The sequence below is a fragment of the Colletes latitarsis genome, chromosome 2 (genome assembly GCF_051014445.1).
Source record: "Colletes latitarsis isolate SP2378_abdomen chromosome 2, iyColLati1, whole genome shotgun sequence".
In the NCBI taxonomy this organism is placed as follows: domain Eukaryota; kingdom Metazoa; phylum Arthropoda; class Insecta; order Hymenoptera; family Colletidae; genus Colletes; species Colletes latitarsis.
In genome coordinates this window covers 6,249,564-6,270,862 of record NC_135135.1, presented here as the reverse complement: position 1 = coordinate 6,270,862, position 21,299 = coordinate 6,249,564, and the positions used below count along the sequence as shown (strand labels likewise).

The 21,299-nt window shown below is 33.2% G+C and overlaps 1 protein-coding gene across 1 annotated transcript in view; it reads right to left on the bottom strand.

Moving 5' to 3' along the window:
- The window catches only part of LOC143348890 (uncharacterized), a 68,071-nt gene extending 47,870 nt beyond the window's left edge, over window positions 1-20,201 (bottom strand). The window contains exon 1 of the mRNA XM_076779610.1: window positions 19,493-20,201. Within this exon, the coding sequence (XP_076635725.1) occupies window positions 19,493-19,534 (42 nt within the window). The 5' untranslated portion in view covers window positions 19,535-20,201. The remainder of the gene's footprint in view (window positions 1-19,492) is intronic.
- Window positions 20,202-21,299: the final 1,098 nt, after the last annotated feature.

Below are 21,299 nucleotides of genomic sequence, written 5' to 3'. Positions count from 1 at the left end.
GTGGTTAGATTTCAATAATGGTATTTTAACAGTCGTACGTTTATATACATATTTCTTCTTTTGTTTACTTTTATCTATAGCAGGTGAAAACATAACAAGTCAAAAACGAAAATATTTAACACTAAGTCTACTACGACCGGTCAAGTGAACGTTTTTAAAATTTCGTTTAGAATTTTTGACATAAAATGTTATTTTAGCTCCATTTAACTTCACGACTTTTCTTATAGTATATGTATAATGAATTTTTCAACATTCACTTTTACTTTTATTGTTTGTTTCCTGTGAAAATATGGACTCTGTCTTGTCTATTACGACCAGTCATCTGAGCAATTGAACGATTTATATTTTTTTGTAAAAAAGCCGGACAAAATTTGGTATCAAATTCTGGTTAGTTTCGAATGTAAATAGGAAATATACAGCAAACATGAAAGGAGAGAATCTTCAGTTTCCATTATCTTAGAACAGTTTTACAACGTGTATTAAAAATAGTTAAACTTTATACACATACAGTTCCGGAACTACTAGTGTTTTCTCCTTCATTGAGCCACTCCTAGAAGTAGCAAGGCCTTCCCTTTAAAATGATTTTTAGTTTATATCGATTCAACTTTCCGTTTTGAAAATATCGTAATTTAAATGAGAGAGTCATTTTTACAATTTAACCATCTCTGTCTCCGTCTTACGTGTCGGACCTCTCTCTTTCGCATGTGTATCGTGACAATCGTGACCGAGTAACGTAGTATTTTCAAGAATTTACTACGTACTGTCTACTATTTGCACGCGACGTCATTGACCTGGCGCCGACGTAAACATTGAAAAGTAAACAAACGTTTCGAAGCCTTATATCTCCGGAACTAATTAAGCTATCCACTCGAAACGAGTTTTATTTTAAAGGGTTCTCCATCTTCCATCAGATAAATATAGCTACTGTTATAATTTATTCTGTCATCTATATTTATTTTGATATTTACTTTGATGCTATATACCTAAAGAAGTTTCAGCAATTCCTATTAATAATACGACTGGTATGCGATAAAACTGGATTATAAATTGTTTACTTAATTAAAAATGAATTTAAATTTTTTATACATAATGTTTGTATAATTACTATGCCATTATTCTTTCGTAAATAATTGTTTTCTCCGTAATTAACTACGGTACCGATTTGAAAGAAAATTCGTTTACAAGGGCGTTTAATCTTCTATCCAATGAAAATTTAAAAATTTCGACGTTGTTTGTAGATTTTCTGTTTCAAGTTAAAGTAGTAAGTATGCATATTTAAAGTAAAATTATTGAATATTTTTGTACAGATTTTTAAAATGCATGCTATACGAAAAAATATGCGATATAAAAACTTCAAAATACAACTTTCTATACATATAATGCAAAAATTAGAAGTACCTTGCCTCATAAAAGGGAAGAAGGAAGACTGGTCACTTGACCAGTCATGGTAGGAATAGATATACATGAAGTATCGGTAGGTTCAGTGTTGAAAACTGAACGCCAATGTCGAAAAACATGAGGTGAATTTTTAATACTGGTTACTGAGATGAAAATGTAACAAGCAGTATCTTATATGTATAATTCATTGGTGGAAAAGATATTTTACAAATAGTGGGTAGTATTGCAATAGTTTAATTTTTTATATTTTTATGAAGGCGTACGTGTGAACCTTTTGTTCCCTGTACAGAGAATCGATCAAATTCGTTAAAAAATTCGTTAATAGATCCAAATTTACGAATGGAAAAATATGGTAATTTAAGATTATTTATGCTTAGCCTTCTTCCTCGATTAAATATAGTTTGTGAGAGTCCTTACTTGTATTTAAGAAAAGTAGTTATTAATAAACTATTGCATCAGGAAAGAGTAACTCTTTTCGTAACATTGATAAAATTACGTAAAAAATTGTCTTATAATTATTACTGAATATTTTAATAACGATCAAACTGCTATTCTAATGAAATATTTCAAAAAATCTTCGTTCTCGAATGGCATACTAAGAAAATTGTTAAAAAAGTATTATTTAAATACAGGGTGTTCAGCCACCTCTAGGAAAAATTTTAATAGGGGATTCTAGAGACTAAAATAAGACGAAAATCAAGAATGCCAATTTGTTGATGGAGGCTTCGTTAAAAAGTTATTAACAATTAAATTCAACAATTTCAAATCGTCCCGGAGAAATTACTTTCAGTTGCGGGGATCAATTACAATCATTTTTGGTGAATAGACGAACCCATGAAATCCTACGCATTTTCGAGAAAAAAATTCAGTACGGGCGGAACTTTAAACGTTAATAATTTTGTAACAAAGCCTCTATCAACAAATTGGTATTCTTGATTTTCGTCTTATTTTGTGCTCTAGAATCTCCCGTTAAAATTTTTCCCAGGGGTGGCCGAACACCCTGTATATCGTGTTACTAATTCCGATATTGCAAGTATTATACAAATTTAAGTTAAATCGAAAAAGTATACGTTTGGAAAAGTGTTAAACAACGTAAAAAATGTTAGTTCTTGCGTAAAGGTTTTGCGCGCGTGCACGAAAGGCTGATATAATCGATTAATCGATGGGAATGAGAGAAAGGTATGAACCGCCAGTCGTAATTCGTTTACAACATTTTTATGCACTGCGCGTTTAATTGAAACGCAGTTATCGGCAGGCAGCGATATCGAATATCGATACTTTTACGCCGGTCGGGTGCGCAAGGTACCGTAAAAAGGCCAACAAAACGTCGAGTTTGCCTCGTAAACGATATATTGATATATCGTAAATATGATACCGATACGAGGCGTCTGTGTTTTGCATGCTGTAAATCGATTTTACACCGAGAACCGATAAAACGGGGTGTTTAACAGAATCCCCTCGCTATACGTCGAATAATGAAATTATTATAACACGTTCTCGATGGTAAGAGAGGAAATAGAGAACGGAAAGACGAAGAAGACCCGTCGGGTAAATAGCAGGTTTATGCAAGTGGATTAAAGAAAACCATCGTGAAACTTTACCAGTGTACTTTGCATCCCACACCCACGGAGAAAAGTTTAATAAATGGGAATTTCCTTCGGGTAAGTTTTAATTCCATTTAATCCCAGTTAAATACAGAGTGATTTTAAAAATACGTCGTAAAATTTAAATGGCGTATTCTGTTTCAAGGCGAGACGCGGAGTTATAATGACTTGAATTTTCTAATCGATAATTGTTAACATTAATTGTACTTTAACGTAGGACGATGAAACAGATGTAAATCCAATGCAATGACTTATATTATGTAAATTTTTTAATCGATTTCAGAATTCGAGTCTTCTACGATATTATGGACAAAAAGATTAGTATCAAAAATTATACAAAATTGTAATAGAGATGAACAAATTAATTTTACTCTGAAGGAATGAAAAATAAATAAAATTTCGAGCTTGAGATAAAATTAATGGTATCAACATTGACTTTGGATGATGAAAATTAATTAATTAGTAAACGATGAAAAAAGAAATGAATTAAATATTTGAAAGTATTTCAGGCAGGATTAATTTATAACTTTTTAAAGTGAAACAATATTAACTTACAAAAAATTTTTAATAAATGTATTAAAAAATTTGTTTAACGTAAAACTAATTTATATGTAATAACTTTGTGTAATTTTGATGTGTTAATATTTTTACTCGTAGTATTGAATTAGACTTGAAATACGAATCAAAACGTTTAAATTGATCTCACAAATTTGTTTTTGCAAGACTGAACACTAGAAAGTTTTAAAAATTGTATCAGAATATTTGCAAGAGTATTTTATATGTAAAATAAAGCAAACTCGATAAATTGCAACTTTCTGTGACACAGTGTCGAACCCGTTTAGCTTTATTGAAATAAGAATGCTTCGAAAAATGAATCAAACAGTTTGTATCCAAAACGAAGAAACGAGACTCAATAAATTTGAATTCTCACTGAAAACTTTAAATTTCTTTCGCTTTCATTGAACTACAAAAGCAATTCCAAAGCTGTATTGCACAATTTGTAGATACATTATAGTATACTATAATGGAATGGAACGAGACTGGGTAAATACAAATCTTTTCTAACAACTTTTAGTTCCATATCTCGCCATTGAAATATAAAACGTTTCAAAGTATGTGTCATACAATTTAGAATTTTATTCTGTACCACTGACAGATTCCAATTTTCTCTGACAATTTTTAATTTTTAGTTCGATTTATTTTCACTTACAATACAAAACAATCCATTAGGGCATTAGTTTTTTCCTTTAGGTATTTTTTAAAATAAATATTTAAATAAAAGAGATTTAAAAACAGCATGCTGCAACACTTACAGTTGCATTTAATATTTAAAAGGGAGAAAACGAAAATTATTAACTTTTATTACTTCACTCAAATATTTTTTTTTATATTAAATACAAAAAATGGTTTCAATAAATAGGAACTTCCTCGACACTTTTAATTCCACTTGGAGATTAATGATTCCAAACATTCTATATACAGGGTGTTCCGCTACCTCTGGGAAAAATTTGAATGAGCGACTCTAGAGGCCAAAATAAGACGAAAATCAAGAACACCAATTTTTTAATTGAAGCTTCCTTAAAAACTTATTAACGTTTAAAGTTCCATACCGATCAGAAATTTTTTCGACGAAATTAAAAAATTTCAAATCATTCTGAAAAAATTATTTGCGGTTGCAGGGGCCAATTACAATCACTTTTGGTTAATAGACATATCCCCGAAATTCTACTCAGTTTCGAGAAAAAAATTCGAGTAGGTGCTAAAAGTTTTGGGTGACAAAAAAGAATTTCGAATCGTCTTCGAAAAATTATTTTTAGTTGCAGGGGTCAATTATAAGCATTTTTGGTGAATACACATATCCCTGAAATTCTACTCAGTTTCGAGAAAAAAATTCGAGTAAGTGCTAAAAGTTTTGGGTGACAAAAAAGAATTTCGAATCGTCTTCGAAAAATTATTTTTAGTTGCAGAGGTAAATTATAAGCATTTTTGGTAAATAGCCATACCCCCAAAATCCTGCGTGCTTGTGAGAAAAAAATTCGTTTAAGTGAACAAATTTTATTAATAATTTTGTTAATAACTTTTTAACGAAGCCTCAATCAACAAATTTGTATTCTTGATTTTCGTCTTATTTTGGCCTTTAGAATCTCCCATTAAAATTTTTCACAGGGGTGGCCGAACACCCTATATATTACAAAATAAAGAAACAAGTTCCAATTCTTTCAATACTTCCACCGAATACAAGATGATTTATAAAATGTGTAGACGTATTCTAGATAGGATTACAAACTATACTCTTTATCGAGTACATGCAAATACTCTTTTTAAGGTGATGTAATAACATAATCTTACTTTTCACTTATCAAAGACAACGGGTACTCTTTTAGAAATGAGAAAATAAAAAATTAGATTTACTTTACATAATTTATTATTTTATATTACACATTACGTTAAAGAATTCTTAATCCCTTTCGTGTATATTTATTGCAAAAGCACTGGCGAACTACACAGTGCTAGGGATTAAAATTTTTTTATTCTATCGTGTACCTTTACGTGCATAAAGATATTGTGATCCCTTCCTCCGACAACATTTTCTTCAGAAGAGTAATTTCTGTACTCTCTTCCTGCGTCTCAACGTTGATAAAAAAGTTCGTTCTATTCTCTAAGCGAGAATAAGTGGAATGAAATGTTGCCAAAGGGAAATCGTAGTTTCGCGTTGGATTGAATTCACGGAACAATTCCGCGACGGGAAGAGGAATAAAGTTCAAAGGGAGCCTGGCTGCGCGAAAAGAAGTAGAAAGTTTTCGGTCGCGAAATAAGATTCCATTTAAAATTTAGATTCCGCGTCGGCGGAATGCGAACCAAGGAAACTGATAAGGATTTCAAAGAGAGTGGAATATCGGGGAAAAGTTGCGCGAACTTTTGCAAAGTACAAGTTCGAACGATTCGCGCAATCGATTGCAACTTCCAAATCCGGGGACATTTTGGTTGTAAAATAAATCATGGAAAAATCACCGAAAACAGAGTAAATCAGAGTTTAGAAAATTTTCAATCGATATATTTCGTTTACGATAAAAATAAAACGGTCTTATCATCCCTTAACTATTTAATCTTTTTGGATACTGTACGAATCCAACGAGAACGATGTATAGCAATTTATTTGCGACCTTTATCGAACAGTAAAACAGAGATTCGTTCGTTGTAAAATATTTCACTTCACGATCGAAACTTCTGATTTTATTCGACGAGTAACGGATAACACACCGTGTAGTTTCCAAAGTAAATAGAATATCTCACGTTTCAGCAAGAAACACTGTTCCGCGAAGTTTGGTTATTACGTCCAATAATTTCTGCAAGTATCTAGTTGCCATTGTTTCTCAAACTTGCAAATTAGTTTTAGAACTTTAGAAACAGTTTCTACGCTTTAACGAAGCCACTGAAATATCTCTTATCGCGCGGGGATTATTCAGACTTCGCGAACGTTAAAATACATGGTCGTCCATCAACAACAATTTGTTATTCGTGATTGTGGCTGACGCTTTAAAAATCCCACGAAGACTTTCAGCTATTTATCAGCAATCTTTTGCAATTTTGTTAGCTTGGACGCTTTTACGTAATCATCGACGTCGACATTGAGTTACGAATGGAAAAATTCATTCTGATTAACATGTGTAAGCAAAGTTTAGAGAATGTTGAACGTGAAACGCAATCGGATGGAGCATAACTGTCGACGTGGAAAAGTAAGCGAAGCTTTCAGCGAAATCAATTTCCACGGCAGCTGCATTTCCGTCGCGACAGGGAAAAATATCGCCGTCGGTACAGTTCCACGAGCTCGTGAATAAACATTATTGCCATACGTGAGCACATTTAGACAGTTTCGTCGCCGAGAAAACCGTGTATAAAAGGGACAAAGTGAGGGGCGTGGGTGGGGGAGTGGCATTGACGCAAAATTCGAATCGATCTCCATGAGAAAGCATTGTAACTCCGATTAAAGTTTCAAGTACGTGGAAAACCGCAATCTAACTGGGGATCGACTCTCTCGTGCATACAGGGTGGACCATTTAAATGGACATGCCTAAATACCTACCCCCTTTTATGTATGAGATTGAGACAAATTTTATTCGTAAACGACAAATAAAAATTTTCAATTTGTTTCTAAATTAGAATCCACTAAACGATTTTTTAAATCAACGCCCAAACAACAGAAACTTAATTTACGAACAAATCTAACGTTTTTATTCGTTATTCGCGAATAAACATTGTCTACGAAGAGACTATTTAGGATAAAATTAAATGGACCATTTAAATGGATACGCCTAAATATCTACCCCTTTTATGTATGAGATTGGGACAAATTTTATTCGTGAACGACAAATAAAAATTTTCAATTTGTTTCTAAATTAGAATCCACTAAACGATTTTTTAAATCAACGCCCAAACAACAGAAACTTAATTTACGAACAAATCTAACGTTTTTATTCGTTATTTGCGAATAAACATTGTCTACGAAAAAACTATTCAGGAAAAAATTGAAAGCAGAGACGAGCAATTGTTTATTTGAATAATATATGTAAACGAATGAAACTAATGAAAACTTAACTAGATTTTAATGTTTTAATTCGTTATTCATGAATAAACATTGTCTACGAAAAAACTATTCAGGAAAAAATTGAAAGCAGAGACGAGCAATTGTTTATTTGAATAATATATGTAAACGAATGAAACTAATGAAAACTTAACTAGATTTTAACGTTTTTATTCGTTATTCGCGAATATACAGTGTCTACGAAAAAGCTATTCAGTATAAAATTAACGAGCTACTGTTTATTTAAATAATATATGTAAACCAATGAAACCAACGAAAACTTAACTAGATTTTAAAAGATCGTTGAAGTATTAAGATCTACCATCTTTGACATCTTCCACTTTTCTGATCAAGAATCTAATTGATCTTAATTTTAACACTAGATTTGTGGAAATAGTCAATTTGACGGATGTCAAATTCCATATTTAAAATTGCAGAACACGTAAATATTATTTTTTAACAACTTATGTTAAAGATTGATGCGATGGCATGAATACATATTCTAATTAAAAGAAATAATCGTATTTTAAGATAATCGTCAACATGAGAGGTATCAATAAATATACGTGCTATCAATGCCCGTAAATCTAGTGTTAAAAAATAATGTAATATCGAAAAAGTAGCCGTGTTCACAACAGAGTAAAAATGTGTAGGAGAGCAAAGGAAGGTTCGATTAGGGATCAGAGAAATATGAATTGAGAATGATTAAAAAACTTGGGAAAGTTCGACAAGCTTAGAATAAATGACGTCGGGAAAAATTCATTTCCCACCTAAAATAAATTCCTACCGAGACTCGTAAGGACAAGGGATACCCAGGTGTTAGCGTTTACGTGGTCCCACCCTGTATATTTCGTCGGAAGGGGGAAGTTCAAAGAGGAGAATACGCCGTGGAAAGTAATATCTGGCGGGAGAAACTTATGCGGCAGCCGGCGTGTAATCGCACTTTGTATTTTATCAAGATCCTGATGCGACGGTGAATTATGTAATTGCGACTCGCCCCGCGGGCCTGCGGAACGCTGAAAACCACCAGCCCCAGGTTGAAAATGCTTTTCCTCCCCCTTTGACGCGACTCGATACGGGAAAATTGCGGACGAAAAGCTCCCGCTTGGAAATTGCCGAACGGAGAAACAACGAACACGAGAATGGAGAAAGAATATCATCGCGTTATTATATCGTTCGCAAATGGTCCTCAAGAAGATTAAATACCAAGACTTCTCGTCGAAAGGAAAACGAGCCAATTTGGCAATTTCAGATCCAAAAGTTTTCTTAACACATTACGTGATTTTATTGTTTCATCTCGTACGTCCATTATAATATCTCTACAGTTATTATTCTTTATAATAATTTTCCTAGCATCCTCGTGTGCTTCAACGTAATTTATAACTACTACAACAGCAGTTGATAATTAAACAAGTTGGTGAAAGTTTCTGATGAAGAAATATATTTCTGATATTTACGACAACACCATCGAGCTATGTAAATTAACAAAATTGATATTTGTATGTTTGCTTAATGATAAAACCATGTGGTGCTAATATTTAAATATTTATCGAACGTTGAATTTACAAATGTTGGGTCGAAAAAAATCTATATATTAATTTGCTACTTTCTATTATATCTTAGCATTTGATTAATATTATTATTAAAATTCTTGCCATTTTAACTTAAAACAGTAGTATTTGTTGGACGATTAATAGATATTCGTTATACGGAAATATTCTTTCTAATATTTACGATACCATCGAACTATATAAATTAACAAAGTTGATATTTGTATGTTTGCTTAACGATAAAACCATGTGGTGCTAATATTTAAATATTTATCGAACGTTGAATTTACAAATGTTGGGTCGAAAAAAATCTATATATTAATTTGCTACTTTCTATTATATCTTAGCATTTGTTTAATATTATTATTAAAATTCTTGCCATTTTAACTTAAAACAGTAGTATTTGTTGGACGATTAATAGATATTCGTTATACGGAAATATTCTTTCTAATATTTACGATACCATCGAACTATATAAATTAACAAAGTTGATATTTGTATGTTTGCTTAACGATAAAACCATTTGGTGCTAATATTTAAATATTTATCGAACGTTGAATTTACAAATGTTGGGTTGAAAAAATTCTATATATTGATTTTCTACTTTCTATTATTTCTTAGCATTTGTTTAATATTATTATTAAAATTCTTGCCATTTTAACTCAGTTAGTAGTATTTGTTGAACGATTAATAGATATTCGTGCAATCGAGTCTCGAATAACTTAACCACCGAAATCATTTCGCGAGAAACGGACGTAGAGAATAGAATAATTCCGCAGAGACGTTTCGTTGGAAACAGAAGCGCGATGACGACGTTATGCAAAACTCTGCTTTCTGTTACGAATTCACATCAACGACTCACGTTTTTCCGAGGATCGACGAAATCATAGAGCGCCCCGCGGCACGCTAATTGAATTGCTAATTGAGCCGGTGAAACAGCGTTTTCGAAGTTTATCATCGGAGAAGCACTTGCATAATTCCCTTAGGTCGTTACGTCAGAGAACAGTGTTTCTTCGGTAATAATTGCCAATGTTCAACAGAGTTACAGTAGAAATAACAGAAGCTGGGAATCGCGGTTTCCCTTCTACGTTAATGGAACAGTTCGATTCGAAGATTTATTTAACTCCTATTTTCACGTTCCACGAGTTTTGCTGGATCGCCATTTTTCAAGATTGGTATCTCCTTCCTCGGAGTCTCTGTAACGATTGAATTCGTATATGGAGCGACGTAGGATTTTTATTAACAGAAATACGCGCGTCTGAATCGAAGTTTAATTCTTTACGAAACCATATATTCTCGATCGAAGATCGGTGAACGTGATTTATCGTTAAAACTGCTACTGTGTTCTCTAAATCTTTGAAATCGCTTCTGGACAATTTTTATATTAATTGTAATAATTTTTTACACAAAAATAAAAAGTACAGTATAATATGTATTGTGTATTTTATAGAATTTTGTTTGATATACTCATTTATATATTCTATAATTACAAGATTATGCATATCTGTCTAAATTAAAAATTAACCCAAATCACTTATTTTAAAATCTTTGGATTATTAATAAATTGCTCATTGCTGTGCTTCCTCATACTAATGATGCACAAAGTAATATAGGTGTAATTTGTACACTAATTTTGTATTATTGCAGCTTGATTTTAAATTTTGCAACATAATTATTCCCTTTATGTATAGTCTATATGTTAGCTTCGAGTTCATTACTACACCTGAATGTTTTACTGATTGTTTTGTTTCTATATTATTATTATATATCTTGACTGGTTGTAATATTTATGTACCCATACATTTTCCTGTAAAAACTATTGCCTCAGTTTTGCTAGTGTTAATAGAAATGTTCCACTATTTGTAGAACGATTCCAACATATTTGCATGTATTTGTACCAGCTTTGCTACTAAAGTAGCTTTAAACGAGTGTGCATAAATAGTCGTATCATCTGCATACATTGCTATTTCAATTTTTGAATTTTTGTGTATCGTTGAGGTAAATAGTATCGGACTAAAAATGAATCCTTGTGATACACCTGCTGCTATTTGCTTTAGTGTTGACTTTTTAATGTTTATTGTTACCCTACAATTTATATTTTTCGTGTACCAGTAAATGAGTTTAATAATTGAACATTAATTTGAATATTTGGTCGTCAATCCAAACCTTATCGAAGGCCTTTTCTATGTCTAATAGAAACATTACAGTTATTTTATCATTACGTATTATGTTTTTTCCTGAAAATTGTTCATCTATTGTTAATGCATTATGTTTTTTTATTCTGATTACTGGTCTCCTATCATTTGTGCCACTACACCACAGTGTTTTGTACTACAAATTAAAACAATATTTTAAACATATATTGAAATTTTATGAAAAACAGTAAATCTCTTCTCGTTCGACAAATCCCTCCTGTTTGTTTGGCAAAACCATTGTACCGTAGCTACAAAGCTTCTTTGACTTTTTATTAAAATGTAGTTCAACGCTTTTCATTAAAACATTGACATTTTCAAATTGTTTATCCGCTAATAAGCCTGAAGATTGTTGTATTTTATTTCTTCTAAGGTTCGGTTTTATTATATGTTAACAAAAATATTCATGCAATCAGGCTCAAGCACGATCAAAAAAACTTCAAACTTTGCAACAATATCTATTTGTTTCGAATTGTTGGTATTAGTATGTTTAAAATTTCAGAAATCCCCAGAACTGACAAACTTTGTTTTCTATTAAATTACAAATTTCATCCACGTCAATTTCTAAAATATCAAAATTATCGGACGACCTAATATTACTAGATTTTTAAAATTTCGGTTATATTAGTTGTACCTGTAAATTCAAAAGCCTATAAGATATTAAAATGTAGTTCAACGTTTTTCATTAAAACATTGACATTTTCAAATTGTTTACCCACTAATAAACCTGAAGATTGTTGTACTTTATTCCTGATAAAGCTCGATTTTATTATATGGTAATCAGGAAGAACTTCAAACTTTGCAATAATATTTATTTGTTTCGAATTTGTATGAATTGTTGATACTAGTATGTTCAAAATTTCAGAAATCCCCTGAACTGACAAATTTTGTTTTCTATTAAATTATAAATTTCATCCACGTCACTTTCAGAATATCGAAAGTATGGGACGACCTAATATTACTAGATTTTTCAAATTTCGATTATGTTTGTTGCACATGTAAATCTAAAAGCCTATAAAATTTTTAAAATTGGTAAAAATCAGGTGTGAATTTCTCCTTAAAAGAATAGTAGAAGGTTTTTGGGAAAATGGAAGACAATGACAAAGCCATTGTATCGTCGCTACAAGGCTTCTTTGATTTTTTATTAAAATGTAGTTCAACGTTTTTTATTAAAACATTGACCTTTTCAAATTGTTTACCCACTAATAAACCTGAAGATTGTTGTATTTTATTCCTGATAAGGTTCGGTTTTATTATATGATAATCAAGAAGAACTTCAAACTTTGCAATAATATCTATTTGTTTCGAATTTGTACAAATTGTTGATATTAGTATGTTTAAAATTTTAGAAAACCCCTAAACTGACAAATTTTGTTTGTTTTCTATTAAATTACAAATTTCATCCATAAAAGCCTATAAAATTTTAAAAATTGGTAAGTATCAGGTGTGAAATTCTCCTTGAAAGAGTAGTAGAAGGCCTTCGGGAGAATGGAAAATAGCCCAATGGAGGAAAGTGCCCGCGAGAATCTTTTTCCGGATCGGGATGGAAAAGTTAGAGGGAAAAGGCGTTCGCCGTCCGATAAAAATCCGTGTTGGCTGAAACGTTAATTGGATTTCTTGGAGTCTCCATTCGGTAAACGTTGGGGTCCTTTGGGATCGTGGTTCTCGGTTGTGCTGCGCGTCCAGGGAACAAAATGTGTTTGTTATGTCTATAAATAGAATGTTGCCGTTTAGCGGGTAATGCTGGAGCATCGATCGCGGCTCAGAGGAAATGTCGGCCGACGTATCAAGCTTGCTTGCCGCTAATTAAAACGTTAATGGTACCCGGCGCGTACCAATTAAAGACGATGCGTTCCCGTCGAGTGTATTAACAGTAATTTCGTGCGTTTAATAATCGCTGCGCAGCACAGTGGTCCGGATGGCGTGTCAAAACGCCAGCTAAATTCATAACGCTGTTATTTATACGTTATTCGTTACGAAAAGAGTGATTTTAAGGGTAATTCGGGTCGTCGAATCTAATTATCATTCTTACTTGTCAGATCTGATTTCAATTAAGTCAGTTCGTATTTGTATCATATGTACACTCTCGTCCATAAATTATTGGATACTTGACGAACGTTCAATAGATATAAATTAACACTGTAAAGCGATGGAAATTATGGAATGAAACTAACACTCATTTATTTACATATTTATTTTCATTTTATGAGTGCATCAGTCTCATTTGAAAACCATCGCCCAAACTAATGGTAGAATTTGATCAATAATCATGTTTTCATCTTTAAACATCTAACCTTTTTAAAATATTGTTCGCATCTTCTTCGATTTTGAACGCATTTATCTTAAAAATTTACTTCCTCGAACAATTTTATTTATTGCACATTTATTTTTATTTCATACGTGAGTTATAGAATTTATAGTAATGTTAAAGTGACTTAATACAAGACAATAAAGTCATTTGTATCATATATACACTCTCGTCCACAAATTATTGGACACTTAACGAACGTTCAATAAATATAAATTAACACTGTGAAACGATGGAAATTATAGAATGAAACTAACACTTATTTATTTTCATTTTATGCGTATATCAGCCTCATTTGAAAACGATCGTCCAAGTTAATGGTAGAATTTGATCAATAACCATTTTCTAGTATTTTTTTCATTAACACGCTTTGAACTTACAATGAGTTGCAATATTATTTTCAATGGAAGAACCCTAATACTTGCAAGATTGTAAATAACGCTATTTTAATTTAGAATATTGTAAAATAACAAATTTACCATTGAATTATCGAATATTTCACACTAGAATTTGAACCAATGTTGAGGACATCTTTAGATATCTAACTTTTTTGCAATATTGTCCACATCTTCTTCGATTTTGAACGCATTTATCTTGAAAATTTGCTTCCTCAAACAATTTTATTTATTGCACATTTATTTTAATTTCATACGTGATTTATAAAATTTCTAGTAGAGTTAAAATGACTAAATGCGAGACAATAAAGTCGCTCTGAAAAATTTTATGCGTACATTAATTTACATTTTCCAAGATGGACGAGTAAAATGTCCGGTGACTTATGAACGATAAGTGACATAGATTGTCCAATATGCTTCAACCGTAAGATCCGGATGAAAAAAAAGAGAAAGATGTTATATACGTTAAATGTGAGAATGAAAACGTGAGCTGCACGATGGACGTAATTGTAAAATATATTTTTATAAATTATTGCTTTATTCGAATCAAATATATTACTGTAAATTGGGTTTCCATTACTGCAATAAGAAAATACACGCAAATTTAACGAGAAAAATGTCAGTAGTGATCTTCACCGATTTCAACGAAATTTCGCAGGTTTATAGATTCGTATATACAACAATCATAACCGGAATTATAGCCGTAGATAGCAGACCAGTTATAAAAAAAATAAGTGTAAAATTTGTACACAAAACATCTGTAAGATATGTGGACTCCCAATACAAAGCAATTTACTAGTTTCTTTTTAAAAAATCACGAAAGGGATATAAAAATTAACGGTATCAACCCCTATGCCAATAACTAAAATGTTACAGAATTAAAAATATGCGTTTTACAGTAGAATGCTCCCTTAAGCAAGAAAATATAATCAAGTTTACGTAAGTAATTAACTTTACTTGAACATTGAAGTACAAGATTGAAACCAAGTTTAGCTCTGATTGTATTTTTAAGCTACTTAGACGCCTCAGCCGCGGAGATTCTCCTTTTGAGTAATAGGTATTCCTGGAAATAATTTGCTTGAAATTCACTGGATGCTTCAATGCAGCGTACTCGAGACTTTCTATAAGGAAAAGTGCACTTTCATTTCGCGGAATATTTAGTGGAAAAGACAGCATAAGCTGCACCTGTACAAGTCACTCGTGACAAATTGCAGAGTTTGAATTTGACTCGGTGACGATTGTCAGTTGATCGTGTTATTTTGGATTCGCTGCACTTTCGCGTTGCACGGAGTATTAAATTTTACATGTATGCACCGGTTCATGAATCCAGACCTATTATCGGTTCTGTTCTTCCGTGTCTACGTACATTTGCATTCGTTTTACGCTCAGCCACGCTCGGTCCGTTTCTACAGCTTCCTTTATGCACGCATTTTATTGGACTCTTCTGCACCGACTTTCCGCCCAATGGAATACATTTTCGATCCCGATTTTCTTTGATTACTTTCCGGATGAGAGAAGTAAATTGTTACGGAGTTTCTCTCTTTGAATATTAATGAAAATGGTTATGAATTCCTTTAATGCCTTTTAATTCTTTTAATGCCTCGATTGTAAATATCTCTTTGGCAAAATATATATTAAACCTTGGAGTTTCTTTTCCTATATATTCAACATTTTTGATGTTCCCATTGAAGTATCGCCAAATCAATTTGGATCCCCATTCTTCGCCAAATTTTATGTTTAGTTGCATTTTCGAAGTAAGACTTTATAGAGAAACATTTAAGTACAAGAGCTTCAAACATATTTATATGCTTATTCAATAATCAGACTATTCCGGTACCCAATGTCCCATGTTAAGAAAGTTGTGATTAAACCTATTATAAATACATAGATATGGAGACGTTCTAGAATCATACAAGACTCAGTAATTGGAGTCCGTGTTACAAATCGAAAGTTTGAACCGCTCTTAATAGAAATGTACACAATGTTACCTTTCACGTGTAGAAATTTTTTTAAATCTATATAATTTTCTTTATTTGTACCATATGAATCCAATGCAAGACATTTATTTTAAATCTTGGAGTTGTTGATATAGAATATACAAATCTTGAACGAAACTGTTTATTTGCTTTCATTGGAGAACAATTCTTATATTTTATAAATTACTTTCATCATCATGATATATCACACGATCTTACTACTTTTGTTTTTCCATTTAAATCTTATCATTGTAGGAGACATTAAATATCGTGACTGGTCTGTTTAGTATACCTTCCTTCAGCATACTATTATTACTGATATACAGAATATTCGACCACCCCTGGAAAAAATTTAATGAGAGATTCAAGAGGCCAAAATAGGACGAAAATCAAGAATACCGATTTATTGATGGAGGCTTCGTTAAAAAGTTATTAACATTTAAAGTTCCGCCCGTACTGAATTTTTTTCTAAAAAATGAGTAGGATTTCGGGGGTAGGTCTATTCACCAAAAATTATTGCAATTGACCCCCGCAACTGGAAATAATTTTTCCAGAACGATTTGAAATTTTTTTTTTCGCCCAAAAATTTAGGCACCTACTACCCTTTTGTCGATTTTTCTTAAAAATTTGTTTTTCATTTTTAATAAATTTGTTTGATGCTCTACACAAAAATTATCTAATACTTTTTTGCAGGTACCCATGAACTCTACTTCGGAAAAAAGTTTCATTAAAATATATTCACTATTGTGGAAGTTATAGTTGTTTGAAAATTGAACCATTTTTATGGGGGTTTTCTCACTTTACGGTATCAAGGAACAATTTTTTAAATATTGTTAGAATTTCTACATATTCTCCATTAAAATACGCGTTGTTTGCATTTTGAAAAATTAAAATCCTCCAATCCGATCAGGAGTTATGGCATTTTAAAGATTCACATGAAATTTCAGGGAAGCATTTCTGGCCTCACGATAGATTTTCGGTAAAGAATTTTTTCCTTGAAAGTGCGTAGGAATTCGGGGTATGTCTATTGACCAAAAATGCTTGTAATTGAACCCTGTAACTAAATATAATTTTTTTAATATGATTTGAAATTTTTCAATTTCGTCTAAAAATTTCAATACCTACTCGAATTTTTTTCTCGAAAGTGGGTAGAATTTCAAGGGTATGTGTGTTAACCAAATATGCTTGTAATTAACCCCTGTAACTAAATATAATTTTTTTAGTACGATTTGAAATTTTCTAATTTAATTTTTTAATAACTTTTTAATGAAGCCTCAGTTAAGAAATTGATATTCTTGATTTTCGTCTTATTTTGGCCTCTAGAATCTCCCATTAAAATTCTTTCCAGGGGTGGCCGAACACCCTGTATATTAACACTAAAACTATTCTTATATTTTGTTTCTGAAAAAAACAAGTATCACGACACAATATTGCGTTTCCTCTATGAGCATTTGATTCAGAGTAAATTCTAAATATTTTGAAAGTTTAATAGTCCAAAATATACGTCAAATGAATAAAAGTTTGGCTTGCAACTAAAAAATTTTCTCTATTGATGAAATGAAAAATAAGACGTTTATTTCTCTCACATATACTCGTTTTAAATCGCTATCACATTTGTACATTATTATACTTAATTATTTCTCATAAGAATTCAATTGCTGATTCATTACTCTTATGTCATCTGGAAAATAAAAAGTAGCTTTGTCAACAAGTAGCTTTTTCAACCTGTATTTTTATTAGTATGGATGTCGAATATCTAAATAACGATTTCATCACGATATATTCTCTGATATTAACATTTTAAATAGAAACTGTACGTGTAAATCACATTGGCATACTGTCACATCACTCATATACAGGTGACATAATTTTTCATTAAGAAGCTAACAAAAAATAATTCTGAAGATTAAATGTTAAAGAAAATAAATCTAGATAGGATTCTTGAATGTTAACGAAGCTATAAAAATAACTTCTATAACAAATTCTAGGTGAGTTGGTATCTAATTATCTAAAAACAAAGTATCATCTTCAACGTCGGATTATATCATTGTAAATGTCTAGATAATCTTTGAAAACAATACGTAGTGCATCGAAGGAGATCAAAGAATTTATAGAAAGCATGGAGGCACAATCGTTATTTTATATCTGACTTATTCGAACAAAAAGCGTTGGATACCCAGGTATCCCTTTTATTGAATAATCGTAAATAAATAATTTTTATTTAGCATAGAGCATAGACATACAGCGAGGCAAAGCGTATTTCCACGACGGGACCTCCGTAAACCGGCAGCGATGAGCTGTTCGAATCTCAGCTTTGAAACGGTTCCAAATTCAGACTATGAAAACTCGAATTGTTTTGAATATAACTCGAAGGTTGAAACTCTTGAAATTCTCGAGATTTGATAACTAAATTAGGAAAACTTTACTCGTGAACAAAGAATAAAATTTTCAGATTCATTCGTGGACTAAGTTTTGTTTATATTCCATCTGTAAATTTATTTGTAAATTATAATCCATCAACAGCTTTTGCAAAAACTGTAACTACGTTCAACGAGAACAGGCAGCGTTTGTTCATCGACTGTGAATATTATTTGTGAATAAAATTTGTATTCGTTATTTGTAAATAACATTTGCCCAACTTAAAGTCTTGATAATTGCATAATTGAAGCGGTTCAAACATAGAGTAGCGAGTACAAATGAAAGATATACAATCGTGTCAAGCTCAACATTTTTTCATATTTGGCCAATTTGTACTCTACTATTAATTGAAGTCAGTAATATATAGTAGATTCGAATAAAAGGAAAATTAGATACAGTAAAAATGGAATTTATGAAAAAATAAATTTATTGCTTTAATATATTATTTAACAGGGAGAACAAATCTGTATTTTACTTACAACATTATATCTATAATGTGTAATATAGTAATATACGTAATGTAATACGTACTACTTGTATCATTTATTTAAATATTGAACTTGACACAGTATCAGGTTCAACAGCGAAATGAGATAACACTGTAACACTTCATTCGAATCTCTTTCTCTTTTACTCACTACCCTTTTTTATGTTTGAACCGTTTCTATCATATGTACACTAACACTCGGAAATCTATCAAGCCTTCCAAGACTCAAGATACTCAGGATATTCAAGACTTTAGAGAGTTCGAGTGATATTCGAATTGATGCTCCAAATTCCATCGCTAGCCACCGGCTGCACGGTGTGTTCCTAAACTGCGGAATAGAGTGGTCACTGTGGTGCAAGTGTCCACATAATCTTGCGACTCTTACACAAGCAGGTCGTTCGGTGCTCGACGGAGTTTCGGAGTGTTATTTGCAATTAAGAAAACAAGTCTCTTCGTATAGTATCGCGGAGCAGCCAAACGATCCTGTCTGCGTGCGGTAAACGAGTCTGGAGGCGATCGGAAGACCGGCAGCCAAGAGCACGAGGTTAACGAAACGGGGCCGATTTATCAGCTATTACATACCTCGGACAGAGCGTCCTCCATCATATTGCTGGTATCTCTCATGACTCCGAATGGAAACTAGCACCGACAACAATCACTCAACGCCCACGTTTTATCCGTTTCCTTCTCCCGGCGCGGCGTTCGGCGTATCTTTCACTGTGTTCTTTCGTCCTCTCCTCCGCGGCCCCCTCCCCACCGATGAGAACTCCACGAGGCCGTGAAGACCGAAGTGACTTCCTTGGCGGAGAACTCCGAGGATCGTCACCGACTCCCGGGTAACGTGGTGTTCCCTGTCACGAGCACATTGTTCACAGGGGATCGGTATCGAGGAGGCTGTTCGTTTGAACGCGCGTAACTTCGCCGTTGGATCGATCGTATCGCAACGTGTCACTTCCCTCCCTCTCCGTCTGTGCGGCTGGTTCGGCCGTTTCCCTACGGAGAGCCGTTCTCCCGCGACACAGGGTCGCCGACGTCCCGCGATCCTTCGCGGATCAGCACGAGCTGCGGTACGCTAACGAAAAGGGGATGACGTGGTGGCATCCGAGCGTGGCGAGCTCAACGGGCTCACGAGACGATCGCGGGGCGATCCATCGGTGTACGCGGCTTTGGAAATACTGGCGAGCGCTGTCAGGTAAGCCAGGGAGCAGGTCGAGTCGTGGTCGACAGACAGCCAGCAGGCTAGACCTGCCACCATGACACTGCTCCCGTCCTCTTCTACCCTCTCGCGATCTCTCCCTTGCACCGACTGCTTGCAGCTGCCTTTCCTCCCCGCCCTGCTTGCCCGACTTCCCCTCCGACTCCCACTATCCGGCTGTTTCCACTCTCTATCCCCGTCTGCTTTCCTCTTCAACTGGAACACCCGACCGTCCTCGTCGCTCCTACCTCCGCGACTGGTCTCCCCTCCCTTTCCATTCCCAGCAATCGCCGCCGCTTCTCCTTCTCTAGCCTGCATTTTCCTCTCGATTCCCCTCTCGTGGCTCGACCGTTCTCTCTCCTTCTTCCTTCCCTGACGCCCCTCCATGCTGGAGTTTCCCGCAGACTTCGGCCACGAACGCTTCTTCCACGCACGGTTCAACCGGAGACGTCGTCGTCGATCAGAAGACCGCGGAGTTTAAATCGCCGCACAGTAGGGGAATTTGAGGGGTATTCCAGCGTGAACTGCGTTTTTTAAAACTTTCTTGCGGAACTTTTTGCAAATAAACTATCAAACTATTTTTTATGAGTTACGATTTTATGAGTTACAATAAGATTTATATTTAAGAATAATTAATTTAAAATAAATTAATTTTAATTATAAAAATATCCTTAATTAAATTTAAATGATTACTAAAAATCAAAAATTAATTTTAATGTTCAGTGACATTTTAAAATTTTTTGGACGAAAGAAAGTTAAAATTGTTGGCACTGCATACTGTCAAACATAGTCACTTTTAAAAAAGCTCCATGATTCCGGCCGTTCTGTTTGTTTGAAATGGGAAAACGTAAAAGATACTTAATTCATATGAGTTTGACTATATGAATAATTAAAAAAATAGCAACACTTTTAGCTTTGATTATCAATTTCTAAACTTTTAAGCCAATTGGTCAAGTAGATTTTGAGGTATCATGGACACCGTTTTGATAAACATAGTTTCGAGAAAAATGCTTTTAGTTTATATCCCTATAACAATGACGTTGACCATTACATCCTTTAAACACCCATAAGTTCGTTAATTTTAGAAGTTCAGGCATAAGGTTTTGCATATATTTTTCAAATTATATTCTTTAAGAAAATATAAAAAAAAAGAAATCGACTTTTTCAAAGGTTTACACTAGAATACCCCATTAC